The 24,185-nt window shown below is 43.1% G+C and overlaps 1 protein-coding gene across 1 annotated transcript in view; it reads left to right on the plus strand.

The window, feature by feature from the left end:
- Nucleotides 1–24,185, plus strand: part of LOC117354964 (zinc finger protein 479-like) — a 108,466-nt gene that overhangs the window by 41,044 nt on the left and 43,237 nt on the right. Inside the window, exon 4 of the mRNA XM_033932923.1 lies at nt 9,310–10,594. Coding sequence (XP_033788814.1) covers nt 9,310–10,594 — 1,285 coding nt within the window. The remainder of the gene's footprint in view (nt 1–9,309; nt 10,595–24,185) is intronic.

Below are 24,185 nucleotides of genomic sequence, written 5' to 3' on the forward strand. Positions count from 1 at the left end.
AGGGGAGAGCCCTGTGGGACCCCGCAGGATGGTGTCCACGAGGTGGATTTGGAGCCGTTTGCGTTGACAGTGTAGGAGCGTGCGCGAAGGAAGTTTGAGAACCACTTTAGGACAAAGGAGTCTATTCCTATCTCGGAAAGTTGGTAGATTAGTATGTCGTGGTGCACGACGTCGAAAGCTGCGGAGAGATCGAACTGTAGGAGAACAGCAAATTTGTTTCGGGCGTGTAGTTGTTGCACCTTTGAGATTAGAGAAACTAGGAGGGACTCGGTGCTGAAGTTGGGCCTAAATCCGAATTGGTAGTGTTGGAGGATGGAGAATCTCTCTAGGTAAGAGGAGAACTGGGTAGCGACTATGGTTTCCAGAAGTTTTGTTAAAAGAGGGATGTTGGCTATGGGGCGGTAGTTCGATGGTAAGGAAGGGTCAAGATCGGCTTTTTTCAGAAGAGGGGACAAGGCAATGTGGCCCATTTCTGAGGAGAACAGGCCCGATAGTAAAGCTTTGTTTATAAGGTTTGTAAGGGAAGAGATGGCCTGCGCTGGGATGTTTTCGTAGAGGTAGGATGGGAAAGGATCTAGGATGCACTTGCAGGATTTAAGTTTCAGGCAGAGTTTAGAGATCTGGGGCTCGGATACAGGTTCGAAAGTAGTCCATGATCTGTCAGCAGGGATAGGGTCGGAGTCTTTCAGAGGAAGAGAGTTGTAAGGGATAGCTGGGGGGAACGAACTCTTTATGGTAGAGATCTTCTCGTTGAAAAAATTGGCTAAGTCATTTGGGGATGGGAGGGTGGGGGAGGGGGAGGAGTCGTTTTTAGAAGTTAGGTTTCGCCAGATGTGGAAGAGTGTACTGTTTTGGTTTTTTGATCTGGAGATTTTATCTCCATAGAAGATCTTCCTAGCTTTTTTTAGTATGGAGTTGTAGGATTTGATGTTTTCTCTCCAGGATTGCCTATCTGAAGGGGATTTCGATTTTTTCCATCTTCGCTCGAGGGCTCGGCATTTCTGTTTTAGTTCCCTGTGGTATGGGAGATACCAGGGGGCCTTGTGAGAGTAGGAGATGGATTTAGTGGCTAGAGGGGCAAGAGCACGGTAAGTGATTGAGATTGAGCTTCTGGTGTTGAGGCATCTTGAGGCACTGACAAGGACTCGGCTCCTTGAATAGCGTGCCTATGCTCCAGATGAGACACTCGCAAAGAATCGACTCCTTGCATACAGAATGTGGAATCCTCTTGAGGCACTCCCAAGGACTCGACTCCTTTTATAGAGTGAAGAGATTCAGCTCGAGGCTGACTCCAGGTGTTACTGCTGAGTGCTCAGGCTGGACTGCAGGAAGCAGAGTCGAGGCAGGAGTATGTTTGGCAAGGATATTGCCCAACTGACAATCCAAAATGGTCTGGATCAGAGCCTCCAAATGTGACTCCGAGACTGGAGGACCTGGTACTTTTGGCACAGCAACAGTCTCCGAGGAAGAAGAGGAAGAACGACTCTTTGACTTGGAGACATGCTTCTTAGGCAGTCGACATTGTATATCTAGATTTACAGAAGGCGTTTGACAAGGTTTTGCATGAACGACTACCTTGGAAAATTGCGGGCCATGGAATCGAGGGTGAAATACTCACGTGGATTAAAAACTGGCTGGAGCATAGGAATCAGAGAGTGGGGGTAAATAGACAATATTCAGACTGGAAGAGCGTCATCAGTGGGGTGCCGCAGGGCTCGGTGCTTAGACCCGTGCTCTTCAATATCTTTATAAACGATCTGAACATAGGTACGACAAGTGAAGTGATTCAATTTGCGGACGATACGAAGTTGTTCAGAGTAGTAAAGACGCAGGGGGATTACGAAGATTTGCAATGTGACATAATCAGGCTCGAGGAATGGGCATCAACATGGCAGATGAGGTTCAACATGGATAAGTGTAAAGTGATGCATGTTGGTAACAAAAATCTCATGTACGAATGCAGGATGTGTGGGGCGGTACTTGGAGAGACCTCCCAGGAAAGAGTGGCGATGGCGAAAAGGGCGAACAGAATGCTAGGAATGATAAAGAAGGGGATTACGAACAGATCAGAGACGGTTATCATGTCGCTGTACTGGGCCATTGTGCGCCCTCACCTGGAGTACTGCGTCCAGCACTGGTCGCTGTACATGAAGAAGGACACGATACTACTCGAAAGGGTCCAGAGAAGAGCAACTAAGATGGTTACGGGGCTGGAGGAATTGCCGTTCAGCGAAAGTTTAGAGAAACTCGGCCTCTTCTCCCTCGAACAGCGGAGATTGAGAGGGGACATGATTGAAACATTCAAGGGAATAGACATGGTGGAAAAGGACAGGTTGTTCACTCTCTCAAAGGTAGGGAGAACGAGAGGGCACTCTAAAATTGAAAGGGGATAGATTCTGTAAGAACGTAAGGAAGTTCTTCACCCAGAGAGTAGTAGAAAACTAGAACGCTATTCCGGAGTCTGTCATAGGGGAAAACACTCTCCTGGGATTTAAGACCAAGTTCGACAAGTTCCTGCTGAACCGGAATGTACGCAGGTAGGGCTAGTCTCAGGGTGCTGGTCTTTGACCAGAGGGCTGTCGCATGAGCGGACTGCTGGGCACGATGGACCACTAGTCTGACCCAGCAGTGGCAATTCTTATGTTCTTACATCCTCGACTTCGACTTCTGACTCGGTGAAGCTTTCAACGGGGTGTCCTCCTGTCTCCACTACTCCAACCTCGAGTCTCATCAGACCTTCGTTTGGATCATCTTTGGCCTCGAGTACACCTGTTTTATCTTCCCCTAAGCTTCCCTCAGGTCAGATACCTAAGCAGAAGATTCCTGCAGTGGTCCTCAAGATATCCAAGCATCAATCCACCAAGTTGAAGTATGCTTCTCCTGCCATATCAGAGCTTAGCCTCAGCAAGTGGTCCAGTTTCAGACTCATTTGGAGCACTGGTCTTGACCTTGTGGCCGCCATGTGAGAGGACTGCTGGGCAGGATTGGCCATTGGTCTGACCCAGCAGCGGCAATTCTTATGTTCAAAATTGCAGGCTACTATCCAGACCATTTTAGAGCGGGAATTTGTTCAGTTACTGAGCAAATACAGTCCTGTCTTGACTTTGCTTCCTGCAGTCCAACCTGGGCAATCAGCAGTCTCACATGAGGTCGAGTCCCAGCCTGTGCCTTGAGCTGAGTCTACACACTCTATGCAAGGACTCGAATCTTTGCGAGTGTCTAATCTGGAATCTACACACTCCATGCAAGGAGTCGAGTCTTTGCGAGTGTCTTAATTGGAATCTTCACACTCTATGCAAGGAGTCGAGTCTTTGCGAGTGTCTCATCAGGAATCCGAGGCTTTGGGAGTGTTTTAAGATTCCTCGATCCAAACCACTGAGTCTATGGGATTTCAATCTACAACTTCTAGCCCTATTCATTCATCGGCGACATTGCCCGTTTCCAAGCATAAGGTGAAGTCTCCTCGATCTTCTATAAGACCTGCTTCCAGGCTGCATTCTAATCATTGATTGAGGTCCTCAGCAAGACATTCAGCGAGGCACAGGTCCTCTTCCAGAGAAAAGCCTTCCTCATCCAGGCCTCTGTCCAGACCTTCCAGCTCTTTGAGGCCTCCAACTCCTCGATCGAGGACACCAATTGCAGACCCCGAGGACTCAGCTGCTTCCAATGCCTCATCCCAGTCTGTCTATTCTTTCCGCTAGCAATACTCCAGAGAGGCTTTGCCTTCGTTTTCTATTCAAGGCGCCTTGAGGTCATCGAGTCCTTCTTGAGGCCATGTTCTAGCGGATCAATTGTCCTTTTCCTTCTTCCTCCGTCAAATGGCTGACGACTTGGATCTTAAATTGGACGCTGGTTCTAAATACTCTAAGGAGTATTTGGAGGAAGTGCATCTGCATCAACCTCCTGCAGAATCTCTCAAACTTCCTCTTAATAGGCTTCTGTCTCAAACTTTCAAACAAAATCTGGGGACTCCTTATGCTATACCTGTTGTTCCAGGCAAATTGGAATCAAGGTATAGAACTCTACATTGCAAGGGCTTTGAAAATTCACAACTATCTCATCAACAATCCCTTCTTGTGGAATCTTCATTAAAGAGGACCAATCCTTCCAGGGTCTATGCCACAGTACCTCCTGGAAGAGAGGGTAAGACCATGGACAAGTTTGGCCATCGCCTTTATCAGAATTCGATGATGGCTTCCAGAGTCCTCAACTATAATTTTATTTTCACTACTTACTTTAAGTACCTGATTGATATACTTCCAGGTTTTACAAAAAACCTTGACCAACATAGACATTTGGAGTTCCAATAAGTCACTGCTACCTTGGCGAAACTCAGGTAACATCTTCTTCAGTCATCTTATGATGCCTTTGAACTCTCTTCCAGGGTCACTGCATTCTTAGTAGTGATGCGCTGCCTGGCCTGGCTTCGGATCATTGATATGGACCCCAATCTTCAGGATCGTCTGACCAATATCCCTTGCGAGGGCAATGAGCTCTTTGACAAATCCATAGAGGCCGCCACCAAAAAATTGTCTGAACATGAAAAATCTTTTGCTTCTATTGTCAGACCTAAACCTAAGCCGGCTCCTGTAAAACCTTCCAGACCTCTTCCATCTTTTCAGAGGCGCTATCTTCCAAGGGCAGCTCCTTAAACTCGAGCACCTCCCAAGAAACAGAAGCAGCAGAAACCTCAGTTTTCTGTTGCACCTAAGGCTGCTCAGCCTTTTTGACTGTCTCAAACAGAGCATAACCTCCATTCTTCTGCCTCTGTCCTCTCCTCTCCCCATAGGAGGTCATCTCCATCATTTTTCCTATCGATGAAAGTCCATTACAACCGACCTCTGGGTACTGTCAATTATCAGGGAAGGATACTCTGTTCATTTGACTCAGATTCCACCAGAGCTTCCTCCAAGAAAGTATACTTCCAATCTATCCTAGACCGCCCTTCTTCTTCAGGAAGCTCAAGCTTGCTTCATCTCCGTACCATCGAGGAAGTTCGCTTGAAACAGCAGAGCAAGGGATTTTACTCCCATTACTTCCTAGTTCTGAAGAAGATGGGTGATTTGCAACCCATACTTGATCTCAGGGTTCTCAAAAAATTTTTGGTCAAAGAAAAATTTTGCATGTTGTCCCTGGCATCCCTTTGTCCCCTTCTAGATCCGAACGATTGGTTATGTTCTCTGGATCTCAAGGAGGCTTACACTCACATTCCCATTCATCCAGCCTCCCGTCAGTACCTCAGATTTTGTGTGGGGAATCTGTATTATCAACACAGAGTGCTACCCTTCAGCCTTGCATCATCTCCAAGAGTGTTCACCAAGTGCCTGGTGGTGGTAGCAGCAGCTCTTAGAAACCATGATCTTCAGGTGTTCCCATATCTAGATGACTGGCTCATCAAAGATTCAACATCTCAGTGGCTTATTGTAGCAACCTAACGGACTACGTGGTTCCTACAAAGTTTGGGATTCAAGATCAACTTCCCCAAACCCCACCTTCAGCCCTTTCAGAATCTGCAGTTCATTGGAGCTATTCTGGATACTATCCAACTCAGAGCATCCCTTCCTCAATAGCGTCTGGATGCTCTTCAGTTGTGTCACAAAGTGTCTTCCTTTCCTTTCAGCGAGACACATGATGGTACTACTCGGTCACATGGTCTCGACCATTCACGTGACTCCTTTTGCCAGACTTCACCTCAGAATTCTTCAGTGAACCCTGGCATCTCAGTGGACTCAGGTTTGCGAACCACTCTTTCGACATTACAGTCACTCCTTCGTTGAAGCAATCTCTCCACTTGTGGAAGCTCTTTTTCAATCTCTCCAGAGGTTTACTCACAAGGTCCTCACAACAGATTCCTCGACCTACGCTTGGGGGGCTCACCTCAACGGTCTCCGTACTCAAGGCCATTGGTCCAGCACGGATCGTCGTGTCATATCAATCCGTTGGAACTCAGAGCGATCTTCAGTACGCTCAAAGCTTTTCAACATCTTCTTTACGACAAGATAGTCCTCATTCGGACGGACAACCAAGTCGCTATGTATTATGTCAACAAACAAGAAGGAACAGCATCTCTCTCTCTTTGTCAAGAAGCTCTGAAGGTTTGGGACTGGACAATCCTCCACAAAACCTTCCTGAAAGCTGTCTACATCCAAAGGGCGAAAAACTGTTTGGCGGACATATTGAGTCGTCTTCTGCAACCTCACAAAAGGACACTCAATTCCTCGCCTCTTCACCACATTTTTTCTCAGTGGGGAACTCCTCAGATAGATCTCTTCGCATCTCCCCACAACCACAAACTGCCTCAGTTCTGCTCCATGATATACTCTCCTCATCGCCTCAAGGCAGATGCTTTTCTATTGGAATGGACGAATCTCTTCCTGTATGCATTTCATCCATACCCTCTCATCCTCAAGACTCTTGTCAAGCTGAAGAACGATTATGCCACCATGATTCCGATAGCTCCTCGGTGGCCGAGACAACCTTGGTACTCCCTTCTACTTCAACTCAGCAGCAGGGAACCATACCTTCTACCAGTTTTTCCATCTCTGCTTACACAGAGTCAAGGGTCTCTGCTTCATCCCAACCTGCAGTCTCTACACCTGTCAACTTGGTTTCCTTTCAACATAACTCCTCTTCAGTTTTATCAACCTGTACGAGACATTTTAGAGGCTTCTAGAAAACCTGCCACTAGACAATGCTATCTCCAAAAATGGACCAGATTTTCTACATGGTGCATCTCTCATGACAAAGAGCCTCAAGATTCCTCCTTATCTTCTGTTCTGGATTATCTTTTGCACTTATCTACCTCTGGCCTCAAGTCTACATCTATCCGAGTCCATCCCAGTGTAATTGCTGCTTTCCATCAGCCTATTGAAGGGAAACCCCTCTCTGCTCATCCAGTGGTTTCCAAATTTATGAAAGGACTTTTAATGTCAGACCTCCTCTCAAACCACCTCCAGTGGTTTGGGATCTCAATGTTGTTCTTGCTCAGCTGATGAAGCCTTCATTTGAACCAATGTCTACAGCTCATCTGAAATATCTCACTTGGAAAGTGGTGTTTCTTATTACCCTCACATCTGCTCAAAGAGTTAGTGAGCTGCAAGCTTTAGTTGCTGATCCACCTTTCACAGTTTTCCATCATGACAAGGTGGTCCTCCATACTCATCCTAAATTCTTACCTAAAGTGGTTTCAGAATTTGATCTCAAGCAATCTATTCTACTTCCAGTGTTTTTTCCAAGACCTCATTCTCATCCTGGAGAATCAGCTCTTCATACTCTGGACTGTAAACGTGCTTTGGCCTTCTACGTAGAACGCACCAAACCACACAGATCTGCTCCTCAACTTTTTGTCTCCTTCGATCCAAACAAGTTGGGACATCCAATTTCTAAGTGTACCATTTGCAACAGGATGGCTTCTTGTATCTCTTTCTGCTATGCCCAGGTTGGACTGCATCTACAGAGTCGAATCACAGCCCACAAACTCAGAGCCATGGCAGCTTCCGTAGCTTTCCTCAGATCCACTGCTATTGAGGAAATTTGCAAATCTGCCACTTGGTCCTCGGTTCATACTTTCACCTTTCATTATTGTCTGGATCTCCAGATGGGATGGCCATTCTGGCCAGAGAGTATTACAAAATTTATTCTCCTAAGTTGTCAACACTCCCACCATCCCATTCTGGTTAGCTTGGAGGTCACCCACATGTGAGAATAGCTGCCTGCTGTCCCTGGATAACAACTGTAACTGTGCTATCGGGTAATCCAGAGGCGGGGTCACTGTAGTGGCATCCAATGACATCATATTCAGAACTATCTTCACCCAATGTGTCAATGGATGAAATTTTTAAATGCCACATGTTTCTTTGACCCTACCCGTTTTTTCTTATTTGATTTTGTTTTGTTCATCCAGGGGTAAATGTATCCCCTCGTATAATCAAACAGATCTCGCTTAAATTTTGTAATTTTTAACATCCGTGGTTCCCCCTCGATATTTTTCAATAATATCTTCATAGGTCCTGTGTTGGTCATTAAAATTAGTATCATCTAGCGTCCCTTTTATATTATTTATCCTCCACCTCAACCCTTTGTTCAGAAATTATTGGTTGTAAAGCTTCTACTGTCAGTAGCATTAAATCTAAAGATCACTGAGATATAACTCTATTCCATTGTTCTACATAGTGCGTATTTTCCATAAATCTTTGTTGATCCGTAAGCCTCATGGAATCCTTTGTGTATGGCTGAATGCAATTCTAATCTGATTGAACTTTTGTGGGACCTGGTTAAATCATCCCAATCGGCTGCCAATGTAAAGCTTGTCCATCCAAAAGTCTTGTCTCCCGATAGTAATGTTGTAATCTGCTCCAATGTTAATCCTGATTTGGACTCCTGAACAGAAGCCACCATTTTCCCTCAATTAGTGTAAACTTCAATTACTGAGGCAAGAGTTCTTCGAAATGCACTTAAGTGCTATTCCTTAAGGCAGGGGTGTCAAATGTCGGTCCTCGAAGGCCATAATCCAGTCAGGTTTTCAGGATTTTCCCAATGGATAGGCATGAAATCTATTTGCATGCACTGCTTTCATTGTATGCCAATAGGTCTAATGCATATTCATTTGGGAAATCCTGAAAACCTGACTGGATTGCGGTCCTTGAGGACCGACATTTGACACCCATTCCTTATTTATTTATTTAAAAATTTATATGCCGCATACAACTATGTGATTTCCATATTATATACAAAAAAATCTTGTTTCCCTGCGATTACCACATATAGCATAGACATGTCTAAACAACATCATTAATCGTCCCTGTTATAAACAGGGATAGAGCACAAATTCAATCAATTCAGAAATACAATCAAGCTTTAAATCATACATTGCTGTCAAAAGAGTTCTAAAAGGCAATTATCAACTGAAATATACCTTAGCATAAGAAGGCCTAAGAGCTATTCCAGATAGGTACGAAGGGATGATGTGCAGATAGGTGGGGCACAAGTGGGTTATAGACAATTCCTATACCTACACATAAAATCAATAAATTACAGGTCGAGCACTCAGATTTTTGGCACCTTTACAAAATTGTCTCCCTTAACTCTCCACACTGCCATTTTCAAGGAACAGCTCACAACTTGCACTGTCTGGAGATAAAGTGCTTGAAAAAAATGGTTTGCAAATAAGAAACTGACTGATTCTCAATCCACACATGGAAACTCCTGGTGTGATACAACCTATCTTTCTCTCATTATATATAGGTCTTATCTTAGAAACCACTGCTGTTTTCTAACTCATGAGAAATACCTTCTGTTTATATCTAACAGATCATCAGATCCGACACAAATGGAAGAAAATAAAGAATCGAGGAAAAGATTTGGTAAAAATGGAACAAATCCAAACGCAGTCAGAAAATGTCAGTGTGAATATTTCCCATATACCTGAGAAGATTAACACAAAGAATTGTAAGCAGGAATCAAAGGAACAGAAACCCCCTACAAGAGACACAACGGATGGAGTCATTAGGTGTGAGAGAAATGACAGAGAGCTCAGTAACATCCCTGAGGAAAAGAAACACCTAGCAGAGAGACCCTTCCAAATTAATAATAGAGATAAAGTGACTTCTGCTTTCCTCCAGGGCAAGAGTAAAGGAGAAAAACACCAGAAAGAACTCTGTATGCACAAAAGGGATCATAAAAATGAGAAAATATTTACAAGTCGTGAGTGTAATAAAAGTTTAACTGGGCTAAAAACTCAGCAGAGAATCCATGCTGGAGACAAGCCATTTATATGTTCTGAATGTAATAAAAGCTTCATTCACCTTTCAGATCTAAAAAGACACCAGATAATCCACACAGGGCACAAACCATATACATGTACTGAGTGTAATAAAAGCTTCACTCAGGTTTCATCTCTAAGAAAACACCAGATGATCCACACAGGATGCAAAACATTTACATGTTCTGAGTGTAATAAGAGCTTCACACGGCTCTCAAATCTAAAAAGTCACAAAATGATTCACACAGGGTACAAACCACATACGTGTGCTGAGTGTAATAAAAGCTTCACTCACCTTTCAGATCTAAAAAAACACCAAATGATCCACACAGGGCATAAACCATTTACATGTTCTGAGTGTAATAAAAGCTTCACTCGGCTTTCAGATCTAAAAAAACACCAGATAATCCACACAGGGCACAAACCATTTACATGTTCTGAGTGTAATAAAAGCTTCACTCGGCTTTCAAACCTAAAAAGTCACAAAATGATCCACACAGGGTACAAACCATTTACATGTTCTGAGTGTAATAAAAGCTTCACTCGCCTTTCAGATCTAAAAAAACACCAGATGATCCACACGGGGCACAAAGCATTTACATGTACTGAGTGTAATAAAAGCTTCACACTGCTCTCAAATCTAAAAAGTCACAAAATGATCCACACTGGGTACAAACCACATACATGTACTGAGTGTAATCAAAGCTTCATTCATCTTTCAGTTCTAAAAAGACACCAAATGATCCACACAGGGTACAAACCATTTACATGTTCTGAGTGTACTAAAAGCTTCACTCACTTTTCAGATCTAAAAAAACACCAGATGATCCACACAGGGCACAAAGCATTTTCATGTACTGAGTGTAATAAAAGCTTCACACGGCTCTCAAATCTAAAAAGACACAAAATGATCCACACAGGGTACAAACCACATACATGTACTGAGTGTAATCAAAGCTTCACTCAGCTTTCACTTCTAAAAAGACACCAAATGATCCACACAGGGTACAAACCATTTACATGTTCTGAGTGTAATAAAAGCTTCACTTACCTTTCAGATCTAAAAAAACACCAGATGATTCACACAGGTCACAAAGCATTTACATGTACTGAGTGTAATAAAAGCTTCAGACTGCTCTCAAATCTAAAAAGACATCAGCGGATCCACACAGGATACAAACCATTTACATGTTCTGAGTGTAATAAAAACTTCACTCAATATTCACATCTAAAAGAACACCAGAGGATCCACATAGGATACAAAGAATTTATATGTACTGAGTGTAATAAAAACTTCACTCAACATTCACATCTAAAAAAACATCAGAGGATTCACACAGGGTACAAAACATTTACATGTTCTGAATGTGATAAAAGCTTCACTTGGCTTAGATATCTAAAAATTCATCAGAGGATCCACACAGGAGACAAACCATATAAATGTATTGTGTGTAATAAAAGCTTTACTCAGCTTTCATTTCTAAAAAGACATCAGAGGATTCATACAGGGTACAAACCATTTACATGTACTGAGTGTAATAAAAGCTTCACTCAACATTCACATCTAAAAAGACATCAGAGGATTCACACAGGGTACAAACCATTTACATGTACTGAGTGTAATAAAAGCTTCACTCAACATTCACATGTAAAAAGACACCAGAGGATCCATAGAAGAGACTAATCAAACACGATTGAATGAAACAGAGTGGGTTCAGCCGAGGTAGATCTTGCCTTACCAATTTGCTTGACTTCTTTGAAGGTGTGAATAAAGGTGGATCAGTTGATATAGTCAGTGTATGTAGATTTTCAGAAAGCTTTTGACAAAGTTCTTTATGAATGACTCCTGAGAAAATTAAAGAGTCATAGGATAGGAGGCAAAGTTCAGTTGGGGATTAGGAATTGGTTTTCAGCTAGAAAACAGAGGGTAGTGTTAAATGGTCATTTTTCTCAATGGAGGAGAGTAAACAGTGGAGTGCCGCAGGGGTCTCTACTGGAACTGGTGCTATTTAACTTATTTATAAATGATCTGAAAATTGGAATGACGAGTGAGGTGATGAAATTTGCAGATGACACTAAACTATTCAAAGTTGTTAAAACGCATGCGGCTTATTAAACATTGCAGGCAGACCTTAGGATATTGGAAGACTGGGCGTCCAAGTGGCAGATAAAATTTAATGTGGACAAATGCAAAGTGATGCATATTGGGAAGATTAACCCAAATCACAGTTACCAGATGTTAGGGTCCATCTTTGGGAGTTAGTGCCCAAGAAAAGGATCTGGATGTTATTGTAAACAATATGATGAAACCTTACGCCCAATGTGGGATGGTGGCCAAAAAAGCAAACAAGATTCTAGGAATTATTTAAAAAGGGATGATTTACAAGACTAAAAATATTATAATGTTGCTGTTTTGCTCCATGGTGCGACCTCACCTGGAGTATTGTGTTCAATTCTAGTCTCCTTATCTCAAGAAAGATATAGGGGCACTAGAAAAGGTTCAAATAAGAGCGACCAAGATGGTAAAGGGGATGAAACTCCTCTCGTATGAGGAAAGACTAAAATGGTTAGGGCTCTTCAGCTTGGAAAAGAGAAGGCTGAGGGGAGATATGATTGAAGTCTACAAAATCCTGAGTGGAGTAGAACGGGTACAAGTGGATCGATTTTTCATTCTGTCAAAAATGAGAAAGACTAGGGGGACACTGGATGAAGTTACAGGGAAATACTTTTAAAACCAATAGGAGGAAATATTTTTTAACTCAGAGTTTAGTTAAGATCTGGGACGTGTTGCCAGAGGTTGTGGTAGAGCGGATAGCATAGCTGGTTTTAAGAAAGGTTTGGACAAATTTCTGGAGGAAAAGTCCATAGTCTGTTATTAAGATATGAGGGAAGCCTCTGCTTGCCCTGGATCGTAGCATGAAATATTGCAACTCCTTGGGTTTTGGCCAGGTACTAATGATCTGGATTGGCCACTGTGAGAATGCGCTACTGGGCTTGATGGACCATTGGTCTGAACCAGTAGGCTACTCTTATGTTCTTATGAGTGTAATAGAAGCTTCGATCAGCATTCAATCTAAAAGTTCACATCATGGAATAAGACAAAGAGCTGTTAATCAACAGCTTCTTCCTGCACTCTCAAATAGCTTTGGTATTGTAGATGGGCTCCTGCCCATTCAGCTTTAAATCCCTAAATTGCACCTGGATGTCACAGGAGTCATTGCAGACATTTTGATTGGAGACACAGGCTGGGCAGGAGTGAGAGGGATTAATCCCACCCAATGTGCCACATGACCACAAGTGTGGTAAGCTAAGCCTAAGAGCAGCACCTACAACAGCCTATGGATGAGCTCGGGGAGGAGAGCAACATAAGTAGGGTATGTGTGGGTCTGGGAGGGGGCTTCTTATGTTCGTGGAAGTGTGAAGGGATGCCAAATGGGACGAAACCAAACCCAAAATTCAGTTGGCCTCGATTATAGGCCCTAAGCCTGAACAACCTATGAAGCCAGAACCGGAGTATCATGTATTCTCCTGGAACGCACTATGGACTTGTCACTACTGCCACAACCAGTTTGAAGAATGAATATGGACATTATTTTTGCTTTATGCTATGTACATGTTGCATGGTTCCAGGGACTTTCTCAGCATCAAATTTAGCTATGAAGTCCTTGAAGGTGACACAGTGTTGCTCTTATGTAGTCATTCATGGTAGCATTGAATTCCTCATCTGCCTTCTGTCTCTCATCACTGAGAACATGAGTCATCTATCTACTACATGATAGCAAATGTCTGATTGGCTCTACCAGTGTCAGTGTGCTCTGACTCCTCCAATCAGAGAGGCAGTTTAAAGTGTGCTGAGATTTGCAAACTGGCTGCCTGACCAATTGAGTTTTGCATTCGGTCAGGGCTTGGTTGAGTGATGTTGATGCAAATAAATTGATCACTCCATCTGAGTTAATGCTCTTTCAGTGTGGGATTTTTTTTAACCTGCTTTCCATCACAAATGGCGACAACCCCTCTCTATTCCAACAGCCTCAGAATTAGCTAACTAGTATAAAACAATGATTCAATCCATATGAGACCAGCTACTCCCCCCCCCCCCCACCAACCCAGCAGGACCCACTGGAACAAAGATTACATATGGAAATACCAGCAGACAGATCTTGGAATGATATTGTAGAAATTAAATTCAAAGACACAAAATGGCTTCTAAAATATCACAAAAATACGTGCATAGAAATGTCTAATAAAATTGGATTCATTTGTCACTAAAGGCACCCAAATGTGTGAACACACCCCACATCTTTGCTGGGGTCATGAGTATTATTACTGATCCCACACCTCCCTTCACTTGAAAGTGGGTTTTTTTTATTTAATTTTTCAATTTTTGTGCTCAATAAACTTGAAAAAATAGTGAACAATTAATGCAGTTGAAAAAAAAAAAAATTTAAATAAATCAATCAATCTTAGAAATGTCCATTGTACAAAAGGTTTGTTTGATTCATTTCCCTTTCTATGGAGGGAAGATGGAATAAAATATTTAGGCATTTGGATTAAAAATACAATGGAAGAAACAATAAAAATAAATGAAAAATTGTTATTACAGAAGGTCACAGAAATGTGTGAGCAATGGAATCCTTTACATCTTTCATGGTGGGGGAGAGTCCAAACTATTAAGATGATGATCTTGCCTGTGGTTTGTTATCAGATGGGTATGTTGCCGGTTTATTTTCAAGGGTCCTTTTATAAAAAATTAAATAGTATTCTCATAAAATTTATTTGGCTGGGTAAAACTCCCAGAGTAGCCTTGGTATCTTTACAAAGGCCAATTTCAGAGGGAGGGGTAAATTTTCCCAATTTTTATAGGTATCATCAAGCCTATATTTTGCGCCAGGGTATGTATTGGGTCCTCCCAGAGCTCATGGAAAAACTCCCAGATTGGTTGTGGCTTGAATGGCAACTCATGTCTCCTTTGCGACTTTGTCATGTGCTCAGTATCATAATGCCTAGTTACAGTAAAGATAACAGAATATTAGCTGATACATTCACAAATCTACAAATCAATCTATATGGCTGAACTCCAAGATTTAAAATGGAGGAGAAAGGCTCGCCTGGAAGCATTGGATGATAGCAGGAATACGTTTATTAGATGATGTTATCTCTAATGGTAAAATGCTTGAATTTTCACAGTTGCAACATAAATATGGCCTTAATAAATCTGAAAGTTTTAGATGGTTGTAACTGAAGCATGCCATTCAGGCGGGGTTCCCTGACTGGAAAAACCTTAATAATCAATATGGTATGGCGTTCTTATGCTTTCAGGCGGACTTCTTGGCTCACCAGGCCGCTCAGTGGTATAAATTGCTGACTGGATTTATTAAAAAGAAACCAAACACTGGTCTGAGAGACATTTGGAGCATTGAGATCAAGCATCAAATTACTGCGTCTCAATGGCCATGAATTTGGACTTGGAGGATGAGATATACAGTGTCGGCATCTATGAGACAAACTTGGTTTTTTCTGTTATATAGAGCATTATGGACCCCTGTTCGGTTACAAAAATTGGATAGCTCTAAGTCTAATAAATGTTGGCACTGTCATCTCGAAACAGGGACTTTAGATCATTTATTATTCTATCGTCCATCTAATATAATAAAATGATAGGCCGCGCATGCGCACTAAAAAAAACGTGTTCCCTGATCTGTCGCGAAAATACGAGTGCGCATGCGCGGGTTTTACGTCACCACCTACTCGCTTTATACTCATGGCTGCGGCGGCGGCTTTCAAATAAAAAAAAAACTTACACATCTGCGGTGGCCTTCCTCACCACCGCCTCTCACTCTGCATGCTACCAGCTCCTCTCTCGAACTGAACAAAACTCTGCAGTCGGGGATCTTGAGAGGAGCCGCCGCCACCGTGTCTTTCAAATTAAAAATATCTTCAAAATGGCGGCAACTCGATCTCGAAAGCGTGCATCCCGGTCCCCACGCCTGCCTACCCCCCCCCCCACCCAAAACAGTGCTTGAGGCAGTCACCGGCTCTCGCCAACTCGCACGATTTCCTGCAACACGGATGCCGTATTGCATTTTTTAGTTGAAAGACGCAGCGGTGGCTCCTCTCACGATCCCCGCCTGCGTCGGACTTCCGACGCAGGTGCGGATCATGAGAGGAGCCACCGCCGCGTCTTTCAACTAAAAAAAAACAAAAAAAAAACGACAAGGCGAGCGACCAGACCGAAGCTCAAGACTGCAGGAAGGGAAGAGGGGGCGACAAATAAGAGGACTCCTGCCGAATGGAGCAGCCAGATCGCAGCAGGCCAGAATGCGGGGGAGGGGCCGAACGGAGCAGGCAAGATCGCGGTAAGAGAAGGGAAGGAGTGGGGGAAATGCTGCAACTACGCTGGGGATTTTGGAGGGTGCACCAGAAGAATGAGAGGTGAGCAGAGAAAGCATAATATGCATCATATGGATGGGAGAGGTGGCAGAAAAAGGTGAAAGTATTCTACTGGTGTGTTTTGGGAGGGGGAGGACATCAAGCGTGACTGTGTGCCATGGGAAATGATATAATGATACCTGGGAACAAGAGGAGAAAGAATAAGAAGTGGGAGTGTATGTCTGGGGGGGGGGAAGGAAGAATTAGAGGTCAGGGTATGTCTACAAGGAAAGAAAGAATGAGCGGTTTGAGTACTGCATGTTGGATAAGATTTTGGGACAGACAGAATTAGAGTTCTTGCTGGGTTTGTAGAGAGAACTGGGAGGCTGGAGCCTGAGGAGGAAAAAGGAAGGAGAGAATTTCAGGCCTTATAGAAAAATTCTGTGCAAAAATACTACAAATAATGCAGAATTTGCAGAATTCTCCAGGGAGTAAACAAAATAACAATAGTATGTGATACCATATTTGGGTAGTTTAATTTTGCATTGGCAATGTTGTTTACCTCTCCTGCCAATTTAACTTTGTTGTTCTTACCATTGAAGTTTTTAGTTTATTAGGGAGAGGGAGAAAGACAGACAGAAAAAGGGAGCCAAGGAGAGAGAGAGAGACAGCGAGAGAGAGAGAGAGACAGAAAGAAAGAAAGAAAGACAGACAGACATATATTCTAGCACCCGTTAATGTAACGGGCTTAAAGACTAGTTTATTATGAATTTCTGGAAATCAATTTGGGACCAAATGAGTTGTTTATTAGATAACCCAGTGGCATTATCATATAATACTGTGCTATTTGGTATGGCAATGAGAGCAAAAAGTCAGATTTCTACAAATAATAACAAATTATTACTTATAATGACTGGGGTTGCCATTCAACAAATTAAGTATAATTGGAAAAATTGGAGTAGATTAAATTATAAATTCTGGTGGAATTCCTTATGTCATGTTTATAAAATGGAAAGATTTATTGCAATACAGCACGGTTTTTTTCAGGAAATTTCAGGATGTGTGGGAGCCATTTACAAAGTATTGTACCGATTAGATGACATTTTATTTTTTTTTTCCCCCTTAAATTTACAAGTTTGATTGTGAGGGGAGGAGGGGAGGGTAAATTTATTGTTATATATTATATAAGGTATTGATTATATGATAAGAAAGGGTGGGAAGGGTGGGAGATAAGAGCATATTATTTGTAACATTGATGATTATTAAGTGTTATATTTATTGTTAATTTGTTTGGATATATTGTTACACTTATTGTAAATTTGAAAATGAATAAATTAAAAAATTTTTTTTTAGAAAGAAACACTTAGGCCCTGATTCTCTAAAAGTGCGTCCCGATTTTAGGCAGCTGTAGGCGTCCTACAGCTGTCTAATCAGCCAATCGGGATGCACGTTTAAAAAAAAAAAATGCTCCCCAGGCAGGCCGCCTATATTGAAGGCGAGGCCCGTAAGACACCTAGGCCCTGATTCTGTATAGGACGCCCGGGAGAGGCGTCCTATTCAGAATCGGCCTAAACTAAACCCCGATTCTGTAACCGGCGTCCATGTTACAGACACGGGTTAGAGAATCGGGTTAGATTAGACACGGCCCGCTACACTTATCGCGGCAAGGGATCTCTCTGCCGCTATAAGTATAGCGGGCCGTGGCCCCCTGACCGATCACTGGCAGGAGGGTGCCCAAACCCTCCTGCCCGAAGACGCACCCCCCCCCCCGACACTACCGCCCGCCCCCCCCCCCCGATACTACCGATCGCCCCCCCCCGACAATATCGGTCGCTGGCAGGAGGGTGCCCAATCCCTCCTGCCCGAAGACGCACCCCCCCCGGCGCTAACAACCCCCACTCCACCAAACCTGTTCTTACAGATGGGTCTTGCATGTCGAGCAAGCAGGCACGCCTCGTCGAAATGAGGCGGGCCCGCCCCTTCACGGCCCATCCCGCCGAAGCCTAAGGCCTGATTGGCCCAGGCTCTAGAAGCCTGGACCAATCAGGCCTTAGGAATAGCGGGTCCGCCCATCCCTACTAAGTCTAAGGTCTGAACGCCGGGGGGGGGGTGCGTCTTCGGGCAGGAGGGATTGGGCACCCTCCTGCCAGCGACCGATATTGTCAGAGGGGGATCGGTAATGTCGGGGGGGGGGCGGTCGGTAGTGTCGGGGGGGGGGGGGGGGCGGTCGGTAGTGTCAGGGAGGGGGGTGCGTCTTCGGGCAGGAGGGTTTGGGCACCCTCCTGCCAGTGATCGGTCAGGGGCCACGGCCCGCTATACTTATAGCGGCAGAGAGATCCCTTGCCGCGATAAGTATAGCGGCCGCATCTACTTACAATGTAGACCAGCATTTTGCTGGCCTACATTTTTAAGCTTCTCATCTACTAGGGAGACGCGTAGGGCCGCCTAGGTTCAGCCTAAGGCCCTTAGACGAGCTTAGGCATCTTGCGGGTCTCCCTAGGCTCCCGGAGGCGCCTTCAGGCCTGCCTGGGGAGCATTTTTTTTTTTTAAACGTGCATCCCGATTGGCTGATTAGACAGCTGTAGGACGTCTACAGCTGCCTAAAATCGGGACGCACTTTTAGAGAATCAGGGCCTTAATGTACAGTCTCTTACACTGTAAACTGCTCTGAACTGTTTGTGGTACTTGTCAGCCTAGAGGCCTCTGGGAGATTATATCAATCTGACCCTGGCATGGGAAGGCAGATAGACCCTTAGTGCAGGGAAACTGTTTTAAGTAGCCCTGATTGATATATTTTAAGTTTCAAGTAGCCCTGATTGAATCATGGCTAGCTAAAAGGTGTTAATGTCTGATTAAGAGGGTGCTTAGGAAAATGGTGCACAGATCAAGCCAGAGACTTAATCCCATCACCATGCTTACAGGTATCTCACCCTCCTTAGCAATTAAATTAACCATTGTTTCAAACAGTTTACAAATTCTAAACAGAAAGATACTGGGGCATACAGGTTTCTATATTGAGTCAAGGTATAAAAGCCTGCGCTCTGCAACACACAGATCTCTCTCTCTCTTTTTCTATGGAGCTATCAGGAGAGGGGTCTTCACTCTCTCTCTCTCTTTCTATCTAACTAGCTCTTGGCTCTTTGCTTGGCACTCTGGTTCTGTCTTGGCTCTCCCTCTCTCTGTCTATCCTTCCCTTTATCTATGGAACACGAAGCTTCCTAGAACTACAAGCTTCTATGTCCCTCTTTATCTCTGACCTCTGTAAGGCAGTGAGACTGCTTGCTCTCTGCTTAAGTGTAATGCTCTCTGCTTAATTGTAATCCTTATAAATATTACTTTTCTGTAAGACTATTTCTATAATATATTCTTTATATAATCACCCTTGGCTGTGCTTCTTATTTGATTCTATCCCTAATGAAACTTCTGTGAAGGAACTGAACCTGGGACCTGGCGTTTGTCAGTACGCCTTTCACTTAACCCCTACCACCTAATATTGTGGGGGCCACTTTCACTTAACCCCTACCACCTAATATTGTGGGGGCCACTTTCACTTAACCCCTACCACCTAATATTGTGGGGGCCACTTTCAAACTGACAGTACTGCGGTATATAAAATAAAGTTATTATTATTATTATTAACACTTCCAATGGAGAGTCACCCATTTCACGATTTGTTTCAGCAGGGGTTAGTGTTTCTATATCCTGATATACAAGTGTTGTTAAAGTCATTGTAGTATTTCTTTAATACAGGGAACTATCCCATTTGTAATGCTCTAAAAAAGACATGACATTAAAAAATCATGTTAAAAAACCAGAAAACCTGGCACAAGACATAATGTAACCCACACAAGGCAGAAAAGGTCCAAAAAGTTTTAAAGACCAGTATATCACTTGTTACTTGCCGAATTCTGGCTTGTGTTCATAACAAGTTTGAAAAAATGGCGCCCGGCTTTTAACTAGGACGCTGACCCCAAATGCCAATCAAATTGAAACTCACTACATTACGGAGTTGAATGGAGAACGCATATCCAATCATAAGGTAAAACATCAGTAGAAAAAGGCAGGGCAAAGACAGCTGATCTTCACCAGTGTTACTATTCAAGCCAATGAAATTGAAACTGACAACATTACGGAGCTGAATGGAGATGTCATCGATGATGAATGGAACGCATATACAATCAAAAGGTAAAACGTCAGTAGAAAAAGGCAGGGCAAAGACAGCTCATCTTCACCAGTATTACTATTCAAGCCAATCAGATTGAAACTCGCTACAATACAGAACTCAATAGAGGTGTCATTGATGGTAAAATAATGCTTGTCCAATCATAAGGTGAAACGTCAGTGAAAGAAGGCAGTGCAAAGACAGCTGATCTTCAGAAATGGGTTTTTTTTGTGTGTTTTTTTTAAATTCTTTATTCATTTTCAAACTTTCAACAAGTGATTTATAATACAAACATATACACTGTAATATTACTTATTAATCATACATTCATTAATTCATAATATATTTTCTCCCTCCCACCCTCCCTCCAATATAATCTTATAGTTTTATATAATTAAAATTAATCCCACCCTCCCCCACCCTATTCTTCAGTAGACAAAAGGGGAGAAACAATTATTAATTATAATCAATCCTTACAATAATTTGTTAATGGCTCCCAAACCTCAATGAACTTTTTATAACGTCCCTGTTGGACAGCTAATATTTTCTCCATTTTAAAAAATGGGACAATTAATTCCACCAAAAACTATAATTTAATCTATCATAATTTTTTGCAATTTGTTGATTAGCAACTCCTGTCATTATGAGTAAAAGTGTGATTGTTTTTAGAAGAAATTTGACTCTTTTTCCTCATTGATGTCCCAAATAATATCGTATCATATGAGAGTGCTACCGGATTTTCAAGTAAGTTATTAATTTGATTCCAAATAGATTTCCAAAAATTATGTATTAGAGGGCAAAAAAACAACAAATGATGTAATGTCCCAGCTTCAAGATGACAGTGCCAACACCTATTAGACTTAGAGCTATCTAATTTTTGTAAACGCACCAGGGTCCAGAATGTTCTATGTAATAGAAAAAACCAAGTTTGTCTCATAGATGCAGACATTGTACATCTTATCTTCCAAGACCAAATTCGTGGCCAATGAGACGCAGTAATTTGATGCTTAATCTCAATGCTCCAAATGTCTTGAAGACCATTTTTTGATTCATAAATCCAGATATTAATTTATACCACTGAGCAGCCTGGAGGCACAGGAAGTCTACCTGGAAACACAAGAAAGGCAAACTACTTATCATATTTGTGTTGCAATTGTGAAAAATCAATCAACTTCCCATTAGAAATAACATCATCTAAAGTACGTATACTTGCCTTCATCCAGTATTTCCAAATGACCTTATATCCGCCAATTTTAATCTTGGAATTTAGCCATATGGTCTGATATGTTGATTTAAGTATTGAAATAGGTGTTCAATCATTAACATATCTAAATGTTTTCCATGTATCAGTTAGTATTCTGTGATCTTTATATATTCTGGGCATTTTGATATTAATGACATGACTTAAACTCAAAGGAAACATGAGTTGCCATTCTAACGTCAACCAATCCAGAAACCAATCCGTAAACTCTTTCATGAGTTCAGGGAGGATCCAGTACATACCTTGACGCATAATATAGGCTTGATGGTACCTATAAAAATTGGGAAAATTTACCCCACCCTCCGCAATTGGCTTTTGTAAAGATACCATAGCAATTCTTGCAGATTTTCCAAGCCAAATAAATTTTGTTAGAAAACTATTTAATTTTTTATAAAAGGACCCCTGAAAATCATCATTTTAACAGTTTGAATTTTCCCCCACCATGACAAATGCAATGGGTTCCATTTTTCACACATCTCTGTAACCTTTTTCAATAAAGATTTTTAATTTATCTTCATCATTTCTTCTAATGTATTTTGAATCCGGATAAAACGTCAGCAGAAAAAGGCAGGGCAAAGACAGCTGATCTTCAGAAATGTTACTATTACTAACTCCCGATGAAGCAAATCGTGAAACAGATGAATCTCCGGGAGCGTTGACATGACCATCCTACATTGTTGTTATATATGTATGTTTCTGATATTGTCTCATGATACTTCTATTATTAGGTTTCAATTTGCTATTTCCAAGTTTACCTAATTATTGTATTTACTGTATGTTTATACTTGGTTATATTACTATTGTTATGCTTTTAACAAATTGTAAGTTTTAGGTTAAACTGTACCTGCTGTACATTGCTGGGAGTTAACCTCTTAATAAAGGTGTTTAATAAATCCCGATAAATAAACAGAGATGGGAAATGAGCAGACCATTTGTCATAGAATGAGAATCCGGGAGTAAATGTCCTGCCTGAGCAGAAGCTTCACCGAGCATTTTCTTCTGGGTTTGTGCTGTTTGCAGGATTTAGAAATGAATCTGGATCATTCCCTGGCTATAAGGGAGAAGCTTAGGGTTTCTCTCTTGCAATGCTGGTGGAAAGGAGAGAAAGACAGAAAGTGAAATTCAGGACTAGAGGGTTTTAGATCAATTAAAGGAGAGGAAGAACTTCTGAAAGGATAGTGACTGATGACATTACAAAGGGGAGGGCGGAGCTTCTCATTGAGGGAACTGACTTCCTAGACTCCAACCTGAAGCTGGAAGGGGCAGAGCTTGTACAGAGCTACTGTATTTTTCACTCCATTATATGCACTTTTTTCCCCCCTAACAGTGGGTGGAAATTAGGGTGCGTCTTATGGAGCGAATACCCAAAGTGCCACCCCCCCCCCCCTCCCCGGTTACCTTTTAGTGCGGCCACCCTCCCTCACTGGATGCGGTGCTCTCAGCTGGCTGGCAGGTGACAGGGAGGCCCTGGCCCTCTTCATCCTCCCCGCGCATACCTTTTTTTTTTTTTTTTCATTCTGTTCGCAGCCAAGGCTGGCTGGCTGCCTGGTTCCCGCCACTTCTTCCCAGATCTGCTGGGAAGCGGCTGCCTCCCATTCTCTCGTGGCATAGCGGTGCACCAGGTTGACTTCCTGGTCCCCAGGCAGGCAACCTGGTGTGCCGCTACGCTGCGAGAGAACGGAAGAGGAGGCAGCCGCGTCAGCAAGCAGTTTTGTGAGGAAGCAGCAGGAAGCAGCCAGCCTGGCCCGCGAACAGAAGTTAAAAAAAAAAAAGGTACGTGTGGGGGGCGGCGGGGAGGAGGAAGAGGGCCAGGGTCTGCCTTTTGCCTGTCTGGGAAGTGAGGAAGAAGAGGCCGGGCCTGCCTGTTTGCCCAATTAAAAATAGGGAGAGAGGAGGCAGAGACCGGAGCCTGCCTGCCTGCTGCCTGCCTGGGGGGTAGGGAGGGAGAGGCCGGGGCCTGCCTGCCCTCCCTGCCAAATTAAAAATAGGGAAGGAGGATGGAGAGGCCGGGGCTTTCCTGCAGCCTGTCGAGGGGGGGGAGGGGGAGGTCTGCCTTCCTACCTGCCCCGTCCTGGCCTGGCCTACCACTAGACCACCAGAGGGGGGACAGGGTACAGAGCTTGGCAAGGAGTGTGGGATTGGGTGCAGAGCCTGGCAGGGAGAATTTATTTTTCTTGTTTCCCTCCTCTAAATTTAGGGTGGGTCTTATGGTCAAGTGTGTCTAATGGAGCGAAAAATACAGTTACTACTCTTACTTTAGCTACTAGGCATACACAGCTACTAGGCATACACAGCACTGTACACATATGCAAGTACTTCCTCTGCCCCAGCAGGTTCACAGTCTAAAATCCCTCCTTGAGGGCCGTAATCCAGTTGGGTTTTCAGGATTTCCCTAATGAATATGCATTGAAAGCATTGCATGCACAAAGATCTCATGCATATTCATTGGGGAAATCCTGAAAACCCGACTGGATTGCGGCCTTCAAGGAGGGACTTTGAAAACCCTGAAGCTGAAAATATCCACAACACAAGAGTGAATCTGAACACTCTCAGACTGACAAATCCCACAGTTGCTCCTTAGGAGGCTGTGAGGGGAGGGAGGAGCCAGGGCTGGGAATGGAGCCCTGGAGATG

This window comes from Geotrypetes seraphini, chromosome 2, assembly GCF_902459505.1.
Source record: "Geotrypetes seraphini chromosome 2, aGeoSer1.1, whole genome shotgun sequence".
Lineage (NCBI taxonomy): Eukaryota > Metazoa > Chordata > Amphibia > Gymnophiona > Dermophiidae > Geotrypetes > Geotrypetes seraphini.